This window comes from Rhinopithecus bieti, unplaced genomic scaffold (assembly GCF_001698545.2).
Source record: "Rhinopithecus bieti isolate Rb0 unplaced genomic scaffold, ASM169854v2 scaffold_3948, whole genome shotgun sequence".
NCBI lineage: Eukaryota > Metazoa > Chordata > Mammalia > Primates > Cercopithecidae > Rhinopithecus > Rhinopithecus bieti.
The window spans coordinates 5,462,944-5,484,287 of record NW_016804646.1 but is presented as its reverse complement, the minus strand read 5'-3'; the positions used below and the strand labels follow the sequence as shown (position 1 = coordinate 5,484,287).

At 41.0% G+C, this 21,344-nt stretch overlaps 1 protein-coding gene across 4 annotated transcripts in view; it reads right to left on the bottom strand.

Moving 5' to 3' along the window:
• The window catches only part of PRKN (parkin RBR E3 ubiquitin protein ligase), a 1,416,081-nt gene that overhangs the window by 208,674 nt on the left and 1,186,063 nt on the right, over positions 1–21,344 (bottom strand). For all 4 annotated transcript variants that reach the window (XM_017869558.1, XM_017869559.1, XM_017869556.1 and 1 more), the window contains exons 8-9: positions 20,008–20,069; positions 1,417–1,566 (exon numbers count right to left, since the gene is read on the bottom strand). In XM_017869558.1, coding sequence (XP_017725047.1) covers positions 1,417–1,566; positions 20,008–20,069 — 212 coding nt within the window. The remainder of the gene's footprint in view (positions 1–1,416; positions 1,567–20,007; positions 20,070–21,344) is intronic.

The following is a 21,344-nucleotide window of genomic DNA, read 5'->3' as shown; positions in this document are numbered from 1 at the left end:
TTACATAAACCCTTCAACATTCTTAAAGCAAGGTCAACAACCAAATGCAAAAGATGGGCCAGCGGAATTCTCTACCTCCTAAGGAAAGTTAAAATCTTAAAATCCAGCTTTAGAGGATGGAACCACAGTAGGCAATTAGCAGGCAGAAGCACACAATTTAGCCAGTAGTTAAAAACAATTCGTTAAAAGCTCATTTTAAAAGATAACATTTGCTAGCATTCTGATCCCAGAGGTTGGCAACCTGCTGAGGCCACACACAATCAGTGCAGATAATTTAGCACATGATGATGGCTAAGACTGGAGAGTGTGTCCTGATTTCCATCATCTCCAGGGAGAGTAAACATCACTTGAGTTTTCATTTGAATGCAATCACGATTTTGAATCCAGAGGTATATCTTTCCACTTAGGCACCATGGCATCTCATTATTTTTCAACTTCCACTCCCTCTACTCCATTGTTCAACCCAGGGTTTTGTGAGCCCCACTGCATGACATACAGGAAGCTTTACTAAGGGGAATGAATGCTAATTTATTTCTAGATGACTTATAGCGCTCAGCCCCAAATCAGGCCTGGCAAATATACCTCTGCTATCTATGCTCCTTCTTGCACAAAACTCCTCATGAAGTTGCAATTTTAAAAGAAACGTTTCCCATCAAAATTCAATAGACTTTTATACGCACATACACTTTCTTACTCTTCCAGGCTGCATGAAATTTAATATCAGGATTATCATCCATTTGTCATTTTAACCTATAATTTAGTAATCTTTTTTGTGTTTGAGTTATGCTTCTTTCCTCCTTGAGCCATCAGCTTGCAGCCATAGATTCATATGAAAAGCCGGCCAGGTCACATGGTTTGACCTCTTAGAACAAACATTTTCCACGTTTCTTATTCTGCTTCCATAAGAGACACCGTTAGTTTTGTTCATCTCTGTTTAAAATGATTTTTATGACACAATAACATTTCAAGTTTGCCACATTAACCTTCATTTTATTTCTTGAAACACTTAGGCAAACAATGTCACTAAGACGTCACTGATGGAGAATTCTTTCTCCTTCACTCCTGTCTACTTAAAGGCAACTCTGAAGAAAGAATACATTTTTGCTCTGGATCAGTTGAGTGCTGGGAGAAAAGTTTAAAAGTCTGGCCTAGTGGCTCACAGCATCTTAAAGTAAATACTTCCATAAGCAACCAAAGCAGAAAATCTTAATACAACTCTTTTCCCCAAAATAAATACATACATATTCCGATCTGGAGTCCTATAAAGGAATTTAAAATCTATTTTCTTATACATAAGTTTAAAGATGTCTGAGTCCAAAGGGAAAATGAAAATAAAATAAAAATATAATCCCAGCCCATGCGCAAAAGCGAACAAGGACAGGAACACACCGCCCCAGGGGTGCGGGCAGTACTCACCCCACAGCCCAGGCCGTTGCCGCCTTCGCAGGTGACTTTCCTCTGGTCAGGCTCCGGCAGCAGCCCCGCTCCACAGCCAGGGCGGGGGCATAACACGCCCCCCATCTGCAGGACACACTCCTCTGCACCATACTGCTGGTATCGGTTGTACTGCGAAACCCAAAAAGCAGAGTGAGCTTTCAAACTGACTGTTTATTTCAGCCAAAGGGGTAGGAGCTGACAGTGTATGGGATTTCTTGCTTAACCAGTTTCAGTAAAATAATGCATGTGTGTGTATATGTGTGTGTGTGTGTGTGTGTGTGTGTGTGTAGGGGGAGGGAGAGGGCCAGGGGTTGATAGAGGAGGACAAATATGCTTCAATGTAGAAAAACTCTATCAAACTCAACTGGCAAGATATATAAGTGAATTTACTCTTTGCATTTTTGTCTTCAGAAAATAGATATTCCAAAGCTCTGTATTTTATAAGATTGCTTCTACCAACATATATTTCAACAATCTTATTTCATATACATTTTAAGGAACATATTTATGTATTAAATGATGAACACTTATAATATGTCACTATCAATCTTATAAAGCAAGATATTTTCATGCCTCTATTTGAAATTCAACAAGGTTGTATTATTATTTTGAAAATCGGCCCAGCATTCCACCTCATAATTGTTGGCAGCCCACACAATATCAATGAGCTAGAAGAAGACTGATGTTAAAGAATCACATTTTCCCTTTATCATTACTCTTATTCTCAAAGCATGATTTCCTGTGTCCCTGACATCATTTCTTTCTGTTACTGTTTTGCTCGGTTTCCTTTAATGCTTTCTTCAGCCTGCAAATAAATTCCAAACCTCATCAGACCATTTTCAAGGTCTTCTTTGCGGCAGCCCTACATTTTTTATCTTTTTGTAATATAAACTCAGATCAAGTCAAATAGGTTTGCTCAATTATTAATCAAATAATGCAACATTTATTGAGAGCCTACCACATTCCAGACTCTACTGAGGTGCTGGGGATATAGCAGTGAATGAATAGACTTCTCCACCTTCATCCACAGCACTGTAACAGTCAATACCGGGAGGTTAGAATGTCTATTTCCAGTGGTACTAAGTGAGGAAGAGAATAATCAACAGGCAAGAGGGAGATTCCAAAGAAGGTGAAGATCTCAATTTTAAAGAGGTGATTAGAGAGTGCCTTACAAAGCAGGTGCCTTTAAGCAAATATCTGAAGGAGATTAGAAATGCAAGTCACATGGATCCCCGGGGGAATAAGCATTCTGGACAAGCAGATAACACTGTAAGGGGGCAGAGCCCCAGTGTGCTGATGTGGTTGGCTGTTCAGGGTACAGCGAGGTGGGCAGTGGGGTGGAGGCAGAGTGAACAAGGAGGGAAAAAACAGAAGGTGAAGTTGGAGAGTTCGGGAGGATCTAGAATGCGCAGTTCCCTGATAGCTGCTTTCAGAACTCTGGCTGTTATTCTGGAAGATGCCAGAACCACTGCAGAAGTCTGAGCTGAGGTATGACATAATCTGACTAGTATTTTGAAGACATCCACCTGGCTGCTATGTTCGGCGTGCCCTCTGGAGGGCCAGGGTGTAGGCAGGAAGCAGAGAAGCCCGCAGGAGCTTATGTCAACATCTATGCAAGAGATGGCACTGGCTTGACCCGGGAAGGTAGTGCTGGAGGTAGGATCAGCGTTTGAATTCTGGGTATAAATTAAAGGGAGAAATTGCAGAATATCTATTTAGGATGGATTCATGGTATGAGAGAAAAAGAGGAGTCAAATATGAGTGTAGTGTATTTCCCTGTTTCCTGAGAAGACAGGAGGCAGGTGGGGGGTAGGGACAACTGTGGAAGAAGAAAGGGGTATGTGTGCGTGTGTGTATGTGTGTGTGTGTGTGTGTGTGTGTGTAGGGAGTTGAGGCATGAAATCATTATTTCTATTGTGCTCATGTTCAGTTTGATAAGCTATTACACAGCAATGTTAAAATTTTCAGTAGTTAATTGAATAAATAAGTGTAGTTTAGGGGAAAGGCATGGGTCCCAAATACAAATTTTGAAGTCATTAGCATGAGCCTCTAATCCATTTTCTCATTCTTCTGTCCCCAGGAAAGAAGAAAAAGATGACCTGGCCTCCTTGTAAACATGTGAATGGCATACACATACAGCACATTTACTAGAAAAGAGGTCTAAGAGTTTGGATGGCAAATGAACTAGAATCTCTGAATTTATGGGGTAAGGCTCTCTAGACAGTGTCATAAGCTGTGCAATTATCAGAGGATACAATGACGATATTTCATCAAGTAATGAATGATGAGACAGTTTATGTAATTGAGAGATTGCATGTGAGTGATTACTACATAGATTTCTTAGAGGCTTCACACATAAACCTTGCCTAGAGCACGGCCCCACATGCCAAGGAAGGACCTGAGGAGGCGACCTGAACGTCCCCAGGTCCTGCCTGAGTCTCAGGATTACCTGCATCCTTGAAATTATTCGTAAAGCTGGACACCAGGTTAGATCTATGACACTCTGACCGTGTTATGAGGTTAGATGTGATTATCCAACCTCTGCAGGGAAGGTGAGAAAACACCAGCAAAGGAGACTGAGAAGCAGCAGCCTATGAGGCAGGTGAAAACTGAGGAGGACTCAGGTGTCCCGAAAACCAAGGGAGCACATCTCAAGAAGGCTGCCAGATGAGCTGCAGTTGGAGTTGGGTGTGTGGCTGCCATCGCGGTCTTAACAAGAGTCATTTAGTGGAGTCATGGAGCCAAAAGCCTTTGGAGTGGAGTCCAGAAAGACTCGGAGGAGAGAAATTCAAAGAAGTGAGAATGGACACTTTTTTAAAGGAGTTTGCCTGAAAAGGGAGCAGAGATGGGGTGGCCATTGGATAGGACTCTGGGGTTGTAAAGGATTTTTGAAAATGGAGAAATAATGATATGATACTATGCTGAAGGCAGGACTGAGACGAGAAGCACAGATGGACAGTTTAGGACAGAGAAAGAGCTCTGCCCTTGAGTAGGTTGGAGGAGGGGATCTAAAGGATGTGTGGAGGGTTGGCCTTCAGAGGGAAGGCAGACATCCTTAGGAAAAGGAGGCCCGGCTGAGTGCTTAGGACCAGGTGCAGAAAGGTGGAGGGGGTACTGGGATTTGAGGAAGAAGAAAGGTATGAGTGATGAAGGAAGGGGAGGGTGGAGGCAGTTGGTATCACTGCTGGGCAGCACCCAGGCCCCCTGAGGTCAGACATGATGAATTTAAAGGAAAACTCGTGAGCAGAGTCTTCTGTTTCTCTGCACAAACACTGAGCTGCAAAGGCAAAGTAGAAAGAATGCTGGATTTAAGTTTGGTTGGAGTTTTGCCGGAATTGTAAAAGGAAGCAGGACATCTCTCAATCACCTCCCGCATATGACTGTGAATGTTGTCACGGTGATCCGCCAAGCCCCTCTCCCTCAGCTCTATTCACCTCCCGCATATGACTGTGAATGATGTCACGGTGATCCGCCAAGCCCCTCTCCCTCAGCTCTATTCACCTTCCACATACGACTGTGAATGATGTCACGGTGATCCGCCAAGCCCCTCTCCCTCAGCTCTATTCACCTTCCACATACGACTGTGAATGATCTCAGTTTCCGCCAAGCCCCTCCCTCATCTCTACACCACTGAACTGCTCAACCTACTTTTTTGTCTTGACCTGTCCAAATCCTTCCACATTGAAAAACAAACAAACAAACAAACAAACAAACAAACAAAAAAAACCCCAAAACCCCCTACACTTTTAATTGTAAATATCACATAGAATAAGCTTAATGAATTATAAAGTGACCAACTTTTTAAACACTATTCAGGCCAAGACATAGAACTTTACCTGGGCCTCCTAAAGCCCTCCGTGTATCTATTCTCATCATAACACCTTCACTCCTTCCTAAAAGACACCATGGTGTCTTTGTTTTGTTTTGTTTTCTTTTTTTTGAGTTGGAGTCTTGCTCTGTCACCCAGGCTGGAGTGCAGTGGTGCAATCTCAGCTCACTGCAACTTCTGTCTCTTGGGTTCAAGTGATTCTCCTGCCCCAGCCTCCCGATAGCTGGGACTACAGGCGCCTGCCACCACGCCTGGCTAATTTTTGTATTTTTGGTAGAGATGGGTTTTCACCATGTTGCCCAGGATGGTCTCGATCTCCTGACCTCGTGATCTGCCCACCTCAGCCTCCCAAAGTTATAATCAACCTTCTTGTTTTTCTTTATCACTCAAGGTTCATTTCTAACACTACAGTTCATTTTGTCTGTTTTAAAGGTGTGTTGTTTAGTCCATCACCCTCCACTGTCTTTTCTCCTTGCAATTTATTTGTTGAAGAAAGCAGGACATGTAACCTATAGAGTTTCGCAGTCTTCATTTTGCTGATTGTATCCAGTGTTGCAGTTTATAATGCACCTTGATAATTTGTTTCCTATGAATTGATAATTGGTCTATAGGCTTCGTTTCATTCAGCTTCTTTCTTTCCTTATTTCCTCTCTGCCTACCCCCTCTCTTTTCCTCCTTTTTTCCTTCCTCCTTCACTCTCTTCCCTTCCTCCTTTTTCCCCCGCCCTCTATCCCTCTGTCCTCCTCTTTCTCCTCTTCCTTCTTCTTTCTCTCTCTGTAATATTACTTCATAGATGGTGTTTTGTACTTCTATCAGGAAGATCATAATGTCTTTCTCTCTTTTCAAAATGTTTAGCAGTCATTAACATTCAGTAACTAGATTAATTTATTGGGATTGAAAAATGATATTTTAATTCAAACATTCCTTCATTTATTAGTTAGAATACTTCTACTTTTGGTTATCTGGTGGTATTGTTTGAATAGGAAAGGCAAGCTAAAATATTTGATTCTTCTTTTTCAATGAACATTTATAAACTCATAAACTTACACATGTTATGTGTTAACTGTGTTTTAATCAAATGCAGTGATTTCCTTCTTGAAGCACAACTATCTCATCCCTGGCCAATGGTAATCCTATCAAGTTGACTTTCCATAACATGAACCTGACACCACTTAATACCTTCTTCACTATCTGCTATGGAAAATTACTCAGGTTCATCTTATACATTTCCTGCCCCAGACCAGGAATTGCCAGCTTTTAAAAGAAGCACTGCTTCTTAAAAATTTCAAGACCATAAATTGGGTGCTAGGCATGTTCAGTGGTCCTAAGTTAGTCATTATTTCTAAGTCCTCTCAGTTCTTACTTTGAAGGAGAGGTATCTCAGAACTACAAGGTTTTTACTTAACATTTTCTACTTTACATCTGTTTCTCCCTTTCTTCCACACTGGTTCTCAAGAACACAGAAGATGACATAATTACAATATTCCATAATTGCTCATTTGCTTTTTCTCACATTACACAATTTCAGAATAACAAAACCATCACTGTGCCCACGATTTCTAAAAACTTCAAATATGTTTTCACATGCTCTACTCATTCTCCCACAAAATCTTTAAAATAATTGTAATGTATCCACACTGCTAACACATGTGGCCATTTCAAACTATGCCCTCTTTCTCTTAGCCTTCATGTTATCTTACTTCTACACACACACACACACACACACACACACACACACACACACACACATATGCAGGCACAACCTTCAGTCCTTATGTTGATGGCTGATGTTTCCCCAGTAATTTTGATTGCTTGAATCTTGTTCTCTAGTAAATTCCTCAAGAAGAGTTCCTGGGAAATATATTCACTGAGTTCTTCCATAGTAACAGTTTATTTAGGGCTTTTATTCTTGATAATGAGTTTGGCTGAATAAAAAATCTTTATATTACACATAGAAGGAATATATGGAATTACAGTTTCTTACATTGTACATATAAGGAATATACAATCCCGATATATTATACATACAGCGATTGTATATATGTATATGTGTATATATATTCTTGTATATATATTTCCCCCTTGAGTATCTGAAATCTCTTACTTCATGTTCTTTTGGCATAAAGTATTATGAATAAGCCTGAAAACACTGCTTTTTTCCCCCCCTTTGTAAATTAATTGCCCTCTTTTGCCTAGATGCCCAAGGAATTTTTTTCATTTCTTTAGAATTCAGGAATTTTATTAGAATATATCTTGGTGCTGGTCATTTTTGCATCAATTTTCACAAGCATACTGTGTCAGGAAAGTTGTACTGAGTTCAGTTTTTAGTATTCACTTTGTTCTGTTGCCTTGATGTTTTTCTTATGTCATTCCTAGTATACATATATTGGATCTTCTTTACCTCACTTCTGATTCTAACAGCTTATCTCAAATCTCTTTAATTTTCTTATTTGTGTTTTTTAGAATTTTCTTCTTTTTTCATTTTCTATTTCTTTTAAGACAATATTTATGATATGTATTTATGTAATTTCCTAATAACTTGGTTCACCTTGAAAAGGTTATTTCGGCCTTCCTCTGATTTGGGGCATTCTTCCACTGTTCATAAGGATGCTATTTTGTTATTCATTCACTGCATCATTTTAATAACCTTGTATGGGACTGAACCTTGCTTCTTTTCTGTTAGCGTTTTACCTTGTTCCTTTGCTGTTGCTCAGTTTTACGTGAAATTAGTTCTCCTGCAATTTTACAAAGAGCTAGAATTCAGAAAAGCTGTAGACTTTTCTCTTCTGGTGTTTTGGGCAGTGTTCAAAAATACTGGGGCTTCCTTTCTGCAATCTTACAACTCCATTATCCCATTTTTAACTAGACTTTCTCTTTCCCTTTTTTCTTTTCTATTCTGAGCAAATTTCTCCTCAGTGTGGGGCTTTGTCCTGAGAGGGGCCTTTGGCTGGGTAAATCTGGTGACTGCATGAGACCTAAAGTACTCCAAGCCCTTTAAACCCTTATTATAGACTTTTGCACTCATTCCTCTATCCTTTTGTGCATCCACACGCCCTGAGTTTGGCATAGTATCTTGTCAATAGTTTGTAGACAGTAGATAATTATAAATTAATAAAATCTAACTCCATTTAGTGACAATTAAAGAATTCTAATAAGATAATCAATAGCAATGGAAATTAATAACAGTAACTCAAGATTATGTTACCTACATAATTACTTTAAATAAGTTGCTTTTAAGTAATTGATCATTTTCTCATTTGACAACAAATCACCTAGTCTATTTAATTTACTTAGGTAATTTTATTATTATGACAACAGCTTTTATCTAGGAAGAAGTTAATCTATGGAGAAAGTCCAATAAACAATTTAGAAATTCTTGTTGACTACATTCATAGTGGTCTCAAATGCTGATGGAATTTTAAAATTATGTCCCCTTTCCATTCATTAGCTAGGGAATTTATTAAAATTATTGTATTTATTCTGTTTATGATAAACTCAAGAGCATTTGAGCATATAATTCCTTTTTCAAAGGAAGACAAGTATTTTAACATATGTGCCTGGGAATTTCTGTTGATTAAAAAGCACACAAAATACCTGAAATATGCCTATTGAAAGTATTACTTTTCAAAATTAACATTGTGACATTTATAAGAAAACACTGACCTAGAAAAAAGAATGTGCTAGTATTTGTAGAAAGCTTAATACACTAAGGAAATGATTTAGTCATGTAATTATGTATCATTAGCTAAGATCCTTACTCAGTTACCTTCAAGATACAATCCAGTTTCCATAGATCCTTTAAACCATTTACTGGGATGAGGTTGAAAGTACATTAATGGAGAGTCGTGACAAACTAGCACTAAGTAACACAGAATACTGTACCTCAGTATAAAATATGTGTGATAATGGTAAAGGAACTAATAAATCTACCCCAAGTGGTGGAAAGGAATAAACACTGTTACCTTGATATTCTTGCACTAGTTCCAAGGGCTTTTTAACTTGTCAATATAGAATCGCATTTTACAAACAGCCTAACTTGGAGGAATGTGATTAATTTATAATGTGAACTGGGTTTATATAGAGTCCACCCTCAACTGAGCTCAAAAGTGGAAATTATCTAAAAAATCACTCATGCATGTTTTGTCTATGGAATGCACAGTGAGCGTCTGTGTGTGTGCAGATACGCTGATATTTACATGTCAAACTATATTGACAGTTTTAAGTTATTATTAAAAATAGTTTGCAAAATTCTAGATATGCTTTCATAAAGTGAATAATCCACAGACAACTAATTTTGAATTGATTGTACAATATTTGTGAAAATATTTGAAAATAAATGTAAATATTCACAAAGAATACTACTCTGAACCCAAGGAAAACAATAAATGTTTTTCTCCTGTATTTTATCAGATTATAGCAAAAAATACATTTCATTAGTATGTGATATGTAGGTAGAATCTTGACTCACTGCTATACTTTCTATTTTATTTCTTTGGGGAGGAAATTATTCAGTCTTTATGTGTATGCTCATGGATTCTCTTAAGAACAAAAACTATTCATTTTACAGCATAAAATTCATAGAAGTTTCAATAAACTCATGTTTTAAGAATTTCAATAAAGGGTCATGGGAGAGTATAATGAAATAGATACTGTATTTTGTTGGTCTGCAGGCATTTAGGATACCCGCATTTGGGTAGAAAAGTGTTCTATAATGAAGGAATGGTTGCAAGTTCAAGCCCCAGAAGGACCAGTGAACTTCCCCTTTCTGGCTGACTGTTGGCTGCATGGCTACATTAAAGGCACATGGGTGGTCACCTGAGAAGTGTGGCTATGGGGGAACCAAGCGTAAACATCCCCCACCACTGAAACACCATCCAAAAGGCCCCTCCTCTGTAGGAGGGGACAGGCTGCTTCACTAGGACGCTTAATTTGCATGTTTTCATAGAAAAAGAAAAAAAGAAAATCTAATTTTAAAATCTGCAAGAAATGTGAAGTACAGGGATCCTAGCTAAAACTCAAGCCTGAGAGAAATGGCAAATGTTCTGTCAAAATGAGTCAATGCTTGCCAGCCATCCAGGAGCTGTGTGGCCCCCTTTGAGGTCCTCCAAGCTAAGGAGGTTGATTTTGTACTGTCATGGCGTTTCCCAGAGTATCCTTTTGGGGGCACTCAGGTACAGCTCTTGGGTCTCCTTTCCTTCCCCACACCACTCCATAAATACTAGCTTTTGTTACATTTCAGCCAAAAGCACTTCCGGGACTCCCTCCACGGGCTTTTCCCTCAGTCCCTCCTAGAGCAGAGGGGTCCTGATCAGGCTTCTGTTCACTGAGCTACTGCTGTGTACCAAACCACAGCACCGACACTTTGCTGCTCGGTAAATTCTCTGTCCACTCTGTGAACTGATGGATGTGGCCTTGGATGCCACGAAGAAGTGCCATCTTTTGCTGACATCCACACAGGCAGAAAACCCACAATGCTGTATTAGAACTAAGGCTGAAACTTTCAAGACCACGCTTTCCACAATACCCAGCTGCCTCTTTCTCTTATTCCCTTTTATTTAAAAAAATTCAGTCAGGTGCAGTGACTCATGCCTGTAATCCCAGCATTTTGGGAGGCTGAGGTGGGAGGATTGTTTGAGACCAGGAGTTTGAGGCCAGCCTAGGCAACATAGCAAGATCCCATTTCTACAAAAAATTTAAAAAAAAATATTACCTGGGCATGGTGGCATGTACCTGCAGTCCCAGCTACTCAGGAGGCTGAGGTGAGAGAACCATTTGCGCCTAGAATTTCAAGGCTTCATGAGCTGTGATCACACCACTGCACTCTAGCTTGGACAAATAGAGTGAGACTTTCTCAAGAAAAATAAAATAAAATTCAGCTCACTATTCCTCTGTCATCTTTTAGAAACTAATGAAAAATAGTTTCCTCCTTGGATGAAAAAAACTAAAATAACATCATAGAGGAACATCAGCTTATGATTTAGCCATTTCTCCTTGCTATGCGGACAATGTCCTTTTTCTATATGCACTAGAAACTTTTTTCAAAAAAGAAGCACTCCTTAGATTGTCAGTAATCTTCATCTTCCTTTTTTTGTTTTTTTGTTTTCATTTGCAGGTAGTTAGCCTGAGAGCATCTGTGACAGTCTAAGTGGTGGCCCCCATGGCACTGCTGTTTTTCTTCTCTATTCTGTTGCTAATAATGTTTTCTTCATCCCTGGACACCTGTCAGCTACTGATGAAGTGAACTGGCTCAAGAAAGGGCTGGACCTTGTTAATTGCATAGAAAAAACTATCAAGATGGCTGAAATCAAATGCAAAGAGGCAACATCCAACAAGACCTAAAAAAAAAAAAATAAAAAAATAAAAAATAAACAAACAACAACAACAAAAAAACGAGCAACAGACCGTATCTGGAAGTACAATTTATGATTTTTTTTTCAGGTATTTTAGGTAATCCAATGTCAAAAAGCATTTCATCTTCTAGTGGCTGTGGAATCTTCTGGAAAAGAAATCCAAACCAACTGGCTTCCTTTTCCCCTCTCCATGTGTGACACGGAGCAGCACCCACTGGAAGGGAAGGACTACAAAGGCTGTTTTCCTCACAAGAGTTCCTACAGTTGATGTGACTTCAGAGACTCCTGTAGACTATGGAAACAGGGTGGCAAAACGCCCGGACCTGATGGAGTCCACTGCAGAAAGCAGGGTTGTCTGTGGCTGTAAATTATTTCACTCTTTGCTCTCGTCCCAGAGAAACAGCTTTAGGTAGCACCTAAATCTGCAAATCCAAGAGCCTTGTCCCTTGGATAAAGAGCTTTGCCTCTGCCTTCCTTGAAAGGAGCTGGGGCACAAGTCACCGCCACCATCCTCCTTCCTGCCTCCCTGGGCTTTTTCTTTCCCTGAATTCAGTATTTTCCCCCTCTCTTCCTTCTGCTCATCCTCTAGAAGCTCTTTGTCCAGTCCTGAAGCAACTGCGATGGTTTCTAGGTGATTCTGAGAGAAGGGTGACATGTCATTTGTCTGGAAGTTTTGTGTAAGGCTACGGGTAGGGCAGTGAAATGGGTTAGCTCCACTGAGCATTTAATGACCTAATTAGAACTTGGATGACCCAAAATATTTTAAAAAATCATCTGGATTGTATGAGATGGCTTCATATTTATAACTATCTGAAATGGACAAGACTCTAACACTGAGGAGGCTTTTTGGGGTGAAGACTGAGAAGCTGCCTTAATGCCAAGGCACACCTGAGCACAGGTGAGAACAGCCAGGTGCTCTGGATGTCCACCTAGGTCCTTCCAAAGATCATCACAAAGCATCCCTCATGCCCCACATCATCACTTCAGAGGCTCAAGCTGCCCATCATTCTTATCACCTAAACTCTCAGTCCCATATGGGTCCATACATTTCCTAGTATCAGCCACTTTCCATGCTTCCCTCTCTCCTGAGCCCTTTTTCTGTGTCCCCTGAAATTCCTGTTCATGATAAACTAACTCCCCTGTATAGTCAGCCTTTTGAAAGGTTTGCCTGTCCACACTGACTTAACTGAAACTGATCCGTCTCCCTTGCAACCTTTTCAAGTGAAGACTGCTTTTCATTTCATGTTCATATCCTTCAAGGCCAGAGGTGAAGCTGGTTGTCCCCTGGCTCCTTAATGACACCCCTAAATGCTTGGGTTCCTCTCCCTTGCAAAACCCACCACTCCTTTGAGACCCATGCTTCACCCTCACCTCCTCACTGCTGCCCCCTGATCTCCAGATGCAGCCCCTCATTCTTGGGAGACTGCAGTTTCAGGCTGTTCTCACTTTTTCTCCAATTCTTGTCATTATTCTGGGGACTTGCACTCCTGTATGAATAAGCCACCATCAATCTATTCTTTCTGTTTTACCTTCTCATTCTGCTGACCTTTTTTCATCCTTCTATTCTCAGGATCCATCCCCAGGCCCTGTCATCCTGAGAAATTGTACCACCTCTGAAATCCCAATTCCAAATATGTCTCTTTCCAATGATCACCTCTTATCTTTCTAAATCTCTTGCTAAAGTATGAACATTGTTTAAATTCTTCAACTTCATCAAGACTTCTAATTAAATGGCCCCACATTTCCTCTCCAGTATGGGCCTCTCCAAGCCCACCTTCCTTCCTGGTCTGACAGCTTCTGTCATCTACCACCAGAAGCATTGCCTGGAAAACACAGATCTCCATGGTCCTTTTCATCTGAAGGCAAAATCCCAAGTCTGGAAAATGTCACCTCCACCTTCCCTGGGCGTGTACCCCTGCAGCTAAACACAATGGCATGATGGCTTTCTCTTAAATAACTGACCACAAACTTCAAATGGGCATTTACAACTTCCTCAAGATTGTATTGTGTTTCTCTAGTGACATGTTTTCTCTTCTTTCTTCCCCTCAACCCTCCAAAAAAAGGGGGTGAAATAAAAAAGATGAAATGAGGATAGTTACAAAAGATGGGAGAGAAGTTTTTAAATAGCAAGGGTAAGAAATATTTTTATAAATGTTGGCAATAGTTATGATCATTAGTAGAATTAAGATAATAAGTGAAATAGTTATAGAAGAGAATGCATTTATTACTTTTATTTGGAGTTGCACCAACTTTTTGGTTCCTAAGACCAATGTAGGTAGGGCCTGCCTCTCTCCAGACATCCATACTTTATATTTCACTGAGGAGAGAGGAATCATGGCTGATGTCCTGATGTGCTCAACAGATGTTTCCTAAGCATATTCTAAGTGTCAAGTACTCTTCTATGTGGAAGACACAGCAGTGAAAAATGACATCTGCCTTCATGGAGCCATCATACTCCATCTCTCCTCTTGCATCCCGCAATTACAAACACACCTGCACTTGCCCTTACCCTCTCCAGCACCTCTCACAACACAAAAAGTGACCTTCCTCCTGTTGGGGGCCAGTTCCTCCCTCTGTGCTGGATCTGAGCCCTTCCTGCCTTCCAAAGTACTTCCCTTCTTCAGTTCTCGGATATCTCTCTCAAATCACCAGGTAATTCATCTCTATGGAATCCTTCCTGTGAGTGTAAAACAAGTTCTGGCCCTTCAATCTTTAAAGAACGGTCTTGTGGTTGCTACATTTCTCTCTCTCTTCATAGCAAACCCTCTAGAAGGAATTATCCTCCCCTGCTGTTCACCCTTCATCCCATAAAACTCTGGCTCCTGTCTTTACGCATTCCCCAAAACTGCTCATTATGGTCATTTGTGATTTTTGCCATGGTGCCACAGGTGAAGGACACTCCCTGGCCTCATCTTCTGCAACCTCTCAGTAGCATTCAACACAAATCACCATTCCTCCAAGGCCCACCTTCTTGGCTTCCCCAACACCATAACTCGCCATTCTCCTCTGGAGGACCCACCTTCTCGGCTTCTTCAACACCACAATCGCCATTCCTCCTCCGGAAGGCCCGCCTTCTCACCTTCTCGGCTTCCTTAATACCATGTGGCCCTGGATTGTCTTCTACTTTCCTTGAGGTTCCTTCTTGGTCTCCTTTGCTGTTGCTACTCTTTACCCAATTTCCAAACGTTGGTGTTCCTTAGAGTTCATCCAATCATGGTCCCTCCTTTCTTGGCTTCTTCTGAGAATCTCCATGGATGTAAAATATCCTCCACATGCTGGTAATTCCAAAGTTATCTCTCCATCTTGGACCTCAGAGCTTGCTGTCCTCCAAGCTCCCACTCACACATCCAAGTCCTGACTTATCTCCTTCTCCATGATTCAGGCATAGCAAATATGTTCAGAATTGAAGCTCACATCCCATGCCTCTGATCTCACCTGCCCCATTTTGCTCATCTTTGTCGAATAGAACTTTCAAACTCCTTCCTTTCCCTGACCTATAGCCAGTCAGTCACGAAGTCCTTGAATTCTCCCTCTCAAGATCCACTTCTTTTTGTCTCCACTGCCCACTGTATTAATCCAGAGCCTCTCCATATTGCAAAAAGATTGACATACTCAAAACGTAATTTGGATAATGCTAGCCCCTTGCTTAAACTTTCAAGGATTTCCCACTGAACTCACAACAAACCCATATGCTTAACCCTGGCGTCCATGGTCCAGGTGGCCTTCATCTTTTGGCACTGTCCCTCCTGCTCGGTATTTTCCAGCCACCTTGGTTGGATTTAGTGTCTTGAATAAAGCAAGCTCTTCACCTCCTTGGGGGCACTGGATGTGTGCTGTCCTCCGCTTGGGATGCTCTTCTGCCCACTCCCGTAATGCTAGCTCCTTCAATAGCTGGTGTCCCCTCAACGCTTAGTCTCAGGGCTTCTCAACCACCCCTCATCTAAAGTAGGTGACATCCCTATTTGTTTCTATCCTAGCATCTATTATGATCAGTAACTGTGACTTCCTCGTTTACTATTTTATCCGACACTAGCACAATAATAGTACAAGAAGGTATTCAATACATTTTTGTCGAATGAGTAAAGGTTAGTTCCATAAAATTTTGGTGATTAAACCTAAGGTGGAGGAAGCTGGTATAAATGGAGGTACTTCTCAAATGCAATTGGTCCAAAGGCCCTGCAAACTTTATGGACTCCAGACATCACACCTGATTTCTGTAGGGCTCACCTAGAACTGCAGAGTGACTTTAGTTTCCTATAATGTGATAATGTGTTTGCCAAAGAATTTGGACTAGGGGGAAGGAATGTTGAAAGGTGCTATATGAATATGAATTGTGAACACAAATCAGAGAAGGGGCTAAGAAGCTAATATAAGTGTATTATTTTAAGGAGTTTATTTTTGTTTTGGGAAGGCAATGATATATAGTGTTTAATTTTTAATCCAAATCTAAAGATTCAAGATACTTACTAAAGATCAATGAAAACAGAAAGGAACCACATACAAAGAAATTAGAGGGCTGCTGTGGGTCTCTGCCATCCGGTAATGAATTAGTAATTAACCAGCATCTTTGTAGGTTTTATCAACTCATTTTCTAAGCGAGTATTACACTTATTTTACTGTCTATTTTGTTGCCACTCTGGAAAGCTGATTGTAAACAGCATTTAAAATCAGAGAAGCTTTAGTATAGCACTTAATATTTGCAACTTACTTGGCATCCTATTTATTTACAAATATTCTAAGAGATGACTGAGCTTCACTCTCCCTTGTCTACAGAAAGCTAAGTTAGAGAGACAAAAATGATTTATCCAAGGATGCTTGTAACAGACATTAATATAAACATTTTATTTTATCAAGTGATATCAGTTGTCTCAAGCATCCAGTGAGATCCCAAGAGTTTCACCAGCTCCTGGAGCAGCTGCCCCCACCATTAGCAGGAATGCTGGGGACAAGAGCTCTCTGTTTCCTCTCGGGAGCTTCATTGCCACCATCTGCCTAGAGGCCAGTAGGTCTTGTCATGAATAATCAGAATATAAATGTTCCTGACTGAGATGCCCTGTTCATGTCAGTCACCAAAGAATGTCTGACTCCTGTGCCATCTCTCCAGGCTGAGCCCCAAGCTCCACATCCACTCTGTGTATCCTTTTTCCTACCACATATTCCAGCTGCCCCAAACCCTGAGACCCTTCCCCGTGCTTGGGGGACTCACGGACAATCAGCAGCAACTGCCCTGTAACTGCAATCTGCTTTCTCAATGTTTTTCTTACATTCTTCCCTAACTGAAACAGGCTCGTACCCGAGGACACTACTTCGCCTGCAGCACCCTCAAATGTTTTTGCGACTGCACTCCCAGTACCACAAAGCATTGCTCTACAGTGTTGTAAGGAAAACATTTTCCCTTTCTCCTTCTAAAGCCCTCCAACTTTCCATTTCAACCCATCAGCCTGCACCATGCACTATCTCCCCTTCTGCAGTCCCATTGACATCCACTTCTCTCTCTCTCTCATTTCTCAAATCTTCAGTTTGCAATTCTGGAAGATCTCAGCAGGCACATGGGTGGTACTCCCAACTCTCCGACTTCCCAATTCCATGACCTCAACTTCTCTCGTCACCTTGTCCTCCATCTGAAATCAGACACACAGACTCCCTAGGCATCCTCTGACCTTGTCGGTGCTGACTATGCAGCTCCTCCACAAGCTCAATGTGAAGTCTTTCATCCTTTGGCCGATGCCTGTTTGTCCAGTTCAACCCTTCTAGTACTCAAATCCCAAAAATTCTTTGAGCCACTGGCATCTGTAACCAACTTTCCCTGTCTTCTCTCTCATCTGGCTTCTCTGCTTGCCCAGCTGAAATTTCAAGGTCAGTCATGATCACTCCCTTAGATTCACCCTCAGCTTACTCTGTTGTTATAACACTGTAAGATGAGATCCACCCTCAGCTTCTAAGCCTCCCTCATGTTTTTGTTACATTTTGATGGCAAAACTTCAATGCCAGTGCCTTTTCTGCATCTGTGCCTACACAGATGAGTGTGTCAGAAAAATACCCGGGGGATTGACCTCACTCCAAATTCAACCATTTCGCAAGTTTTTTCCCTCCGCACCCTCCTAAATGACAATTTCATTATCCTCTCCTGACATGGTTTTGCTGTGTCCCCACCCAAATTCTCATCTCAAATTGTAATCCCCATAATCCCCAAGTGTCAAGGGCGGGACCAAGGGTGGAAGTGATTGGATCATGGGAGTGATTCCCCCATGATGTTCTCGTGATAGTGAATGAGTCCTCATGAGATCTGATGGTTGTAACAATTGACTGGCATTTCTCCTGCTTGCACTTTTCCCTCCTGCAGCCTTGTGAAGAAGGTACTTTGCTTCCCCTTCGCCTTCTGCCATGATTGTAAGTTTCCTGAGGCCTCCCCAGTCATGTGGAACTGTGAGTCAATTAAACCTCTTTCCTTTGTAAGTTACCCAGTCTTGGGTATTTACTTGTAGCAATGTGAGACCAGACTAATACATCTCCTTTCCCTATAAAACTCTTCCCCCATCTTTACTCTCAGCTGGTGACCTAGCTTCCTGTTTCACCAAGAAAAGAGAAACAACCAGCAGAGCTCTTACAGAAGGGTTACCATCAAATCCAGTGCTCATATATCTGTGCCTGCATATTCTGCACACCCTACTGTTACCAGGTGGAACTGGCCACTCTTTTGTCCAAGCCCATGCCAACATCTTACATCTGAGGAGATGATTACTGTTGGCTTCTTTCCTTACTAATTACCCATTGACTCTAAAACAAAAATGGAAACAATCTGCAAACATTGGTACAAGTTCGAAGAGAAGGCTCCATTATCTGAGCAGAAATGTCAGAGTAACAACCAGTGATTCTTGCTTTAAGAAGTCTTAGGCTTTTACTGGAAAATGGCTGTGAGATCCAGGTGTCTTCATAAGTAGTTATGTTTGGGAGAGTCAGTTATCAACTTTTACCTGCAATATGCGATACACTGATTTCGCTTGTATTTGAATACACATTTATGCCTGCTATTCTGGAAACTCACAATATAAAAAAATGAAGGGGGTGTACTGTAATTCTCTAACTCCAGGATGTGGAAGTGATTCCAGTTTCTTATCCTCTCCTAACTAATCCTTTTGTTTTTATTCTTATATTGGAAATGGGCAGTTTTACTTTGCCACATATATACAGCAATCAAAAACACACAAACTAAAAACTCATTGATGAAAGTGAGCTGCCACATCTCTATTTGCATATTTCCTGGTCAAAGTTGGCAGAGACAATCTTTAGGAGTAAAAATAAATAACACTGGGCTGGGCACGGTGGCTCACGCCTGTAATCCCAGCACTTTGGGAGGCTGAGGCAGGTGGATCACGAGGTCAGGAGACTGAGACCATCCTGGCTAACATGGTGAAACCTCGTCTCTACTAAAAATACAAAAAATTAGCCAGGTGTGGTGCCAGATGCCTGTAGTCCCAGCTACTCGGGAGGCTGAGGCAGGAGAATGGCCTGAACCCAGGAGGCGGAGCTTGCAGTGAGCTAAGATCGTGCCACTGCACTCCAGCCTGGATGACAGAGCGGGACTCTGTCTCAAAAAATCAATCAATCAATCAATCAATCAATCAATCAAATAAAATAAATAACACTGGAAATTAGGTCAACCAACCTTTTGCCAACTCTTTAGTGTATTTTGAGGATAACTTGACACCTAGACTTAACTCTAAATACAGAGTTTGTAGTTCCATATAGGGATCAAGAAATGTATTTTTAAGCAGTCCAAACTATATATGTGTGTACATATATATAATATTTAGCACTCTGAATTATTTACTTAGCATATCTATTTAAATTATGACATGCCTCACTGAGCACAACACAGCATTTAAATAATCCACTTTCAATGGCCACCCTTTGTATAGATGTCACACGTTCATACCCATGTACAAACAGGCTGCCATGAAATACAGATAACAAACACACAATACAAAAACCTGGTAAAAAAAAGAAAGAAAGAAAGAAAGAAAGAAAAAAGCTCACACATTCACCCACAGACAGCAACTCAGGAATGTCTGTGACCATCAATCCCTCAGGCATAATTCATCTCTGCATGTATTTGTTTGCTCGTCTGCCACGATGCAGTGCCTGCTTCCTGCTGGAGTCTTGAGATGAAACACACTGGCAGATAGCAGATGTAGCAATTAATAACCTGTCAGGTCTGATGGATAGAAGAAGAAAAAGGTGTCCTCACACATATCTCCACCATGGTTTTCTTCCCCATTTCAGGGCGCCCAGGGTCAGGAGACATACTCGGCCTCCCTGGGGAGCCCAAACTGTCTCATTAGCGTCTATCTTTCATGGCAGTCTGATGCAGCCTTTGAGATGCTCACTCACCTGCTCTTCTCCCAGAATCCTGAAGTGATGGAGCTCTTTAATCAAGGAGTTGGGACAGCCAGCTGTTGGAAAGAAGAATTAATCACAAAAATGTCATTTTCACTCTGTGTGGTTATATGTTCTTACATACAGTTAGGACTATCAACCGCCAGTGTTGCCTTCTGGGAGGACACAGATGTGTACCTGAAAAACACACATCTAACCAACCACAAAAAAAGCCAGACCCTCAAAAGAGCTATGGCCACTGCCTGGCCTCCAACCGCACCTCTTTAGAAAACAGTTGCATGTGACTCTAGCCAGGCCTTCTCTCCCTTCTGATTATGATCTGGCCTTAGGATATCATGCCACTCTGGTTCTTAGAAACATGTCCAGCACGTCACTGGTTCCTCACATACAGCTAGGATTCTGTGGGGCCAGAGTGGGGGAGTTGGTGACCACAGGCTCTGACTTACTCATCATGTCCTGTTTGCTCACCCTTAAGGCCAGGGGCCTGCTCATGGAGAGGTAAGAGCAAAGATAGGGTAGCAGGACATCCATTCTTTGGGGGGCTCAGCTGGGGGTTAGTACCTCGCCTGGTTTTGTCAAGAGGCTTTGTGAAGACCTATTAGATCCTGTGTTTAAGTCCGGAAAGGCCATCTTACAGAAGGACCAAGAGACAAGGACCAAGAGAGAAGGCCCCAGCAGTTCTGGTGCCCATCACTTTCTCATTCCACCCAATCAATCCAAGCCCCTTCAAACTTTCACATTTTCCTTCTTCAGTTGTAAAACGAAGTAAGTAAATAGGTTAAATAAATAAATAAATAAATATATGTATATGTGTGCCTTTGTGTATATATATACACACATATACACACACACATATATACACGGAATTAAAATACATGTATAAAATATAATTATATTTAATGTATAGCTATGAGTTATATATTTTTACATAACTCATATATAAAAATTATATATGTAAATATATAATTCTATATAATTATTAATTAATCATAAATATTGGCCTTAAATATATATATTATATATAACATATATAATATAATACATATTCCATGTAAAATAAAATACAGTTGACCCTGGAACAACATGGGCTTGAACTTTGTGGGTCCACTTATACACAGATTTTTCTTCTGCCTCTGCTACCCCTGAGACAGCAGGACCAACCCTTCCCCCCGTTCCTCCTCCTCAGCCACCAGCTGTGAAGACAATGAAGATAAAAACCTTTATGATGATCCACTGTCATTTAATGGGTAGTTAATACATTTTCTCTTCCTTATGATTTTTCTTACTAACATTTTCCTTTCTCTATCTTACTTTAAGAATATAGTATTTAA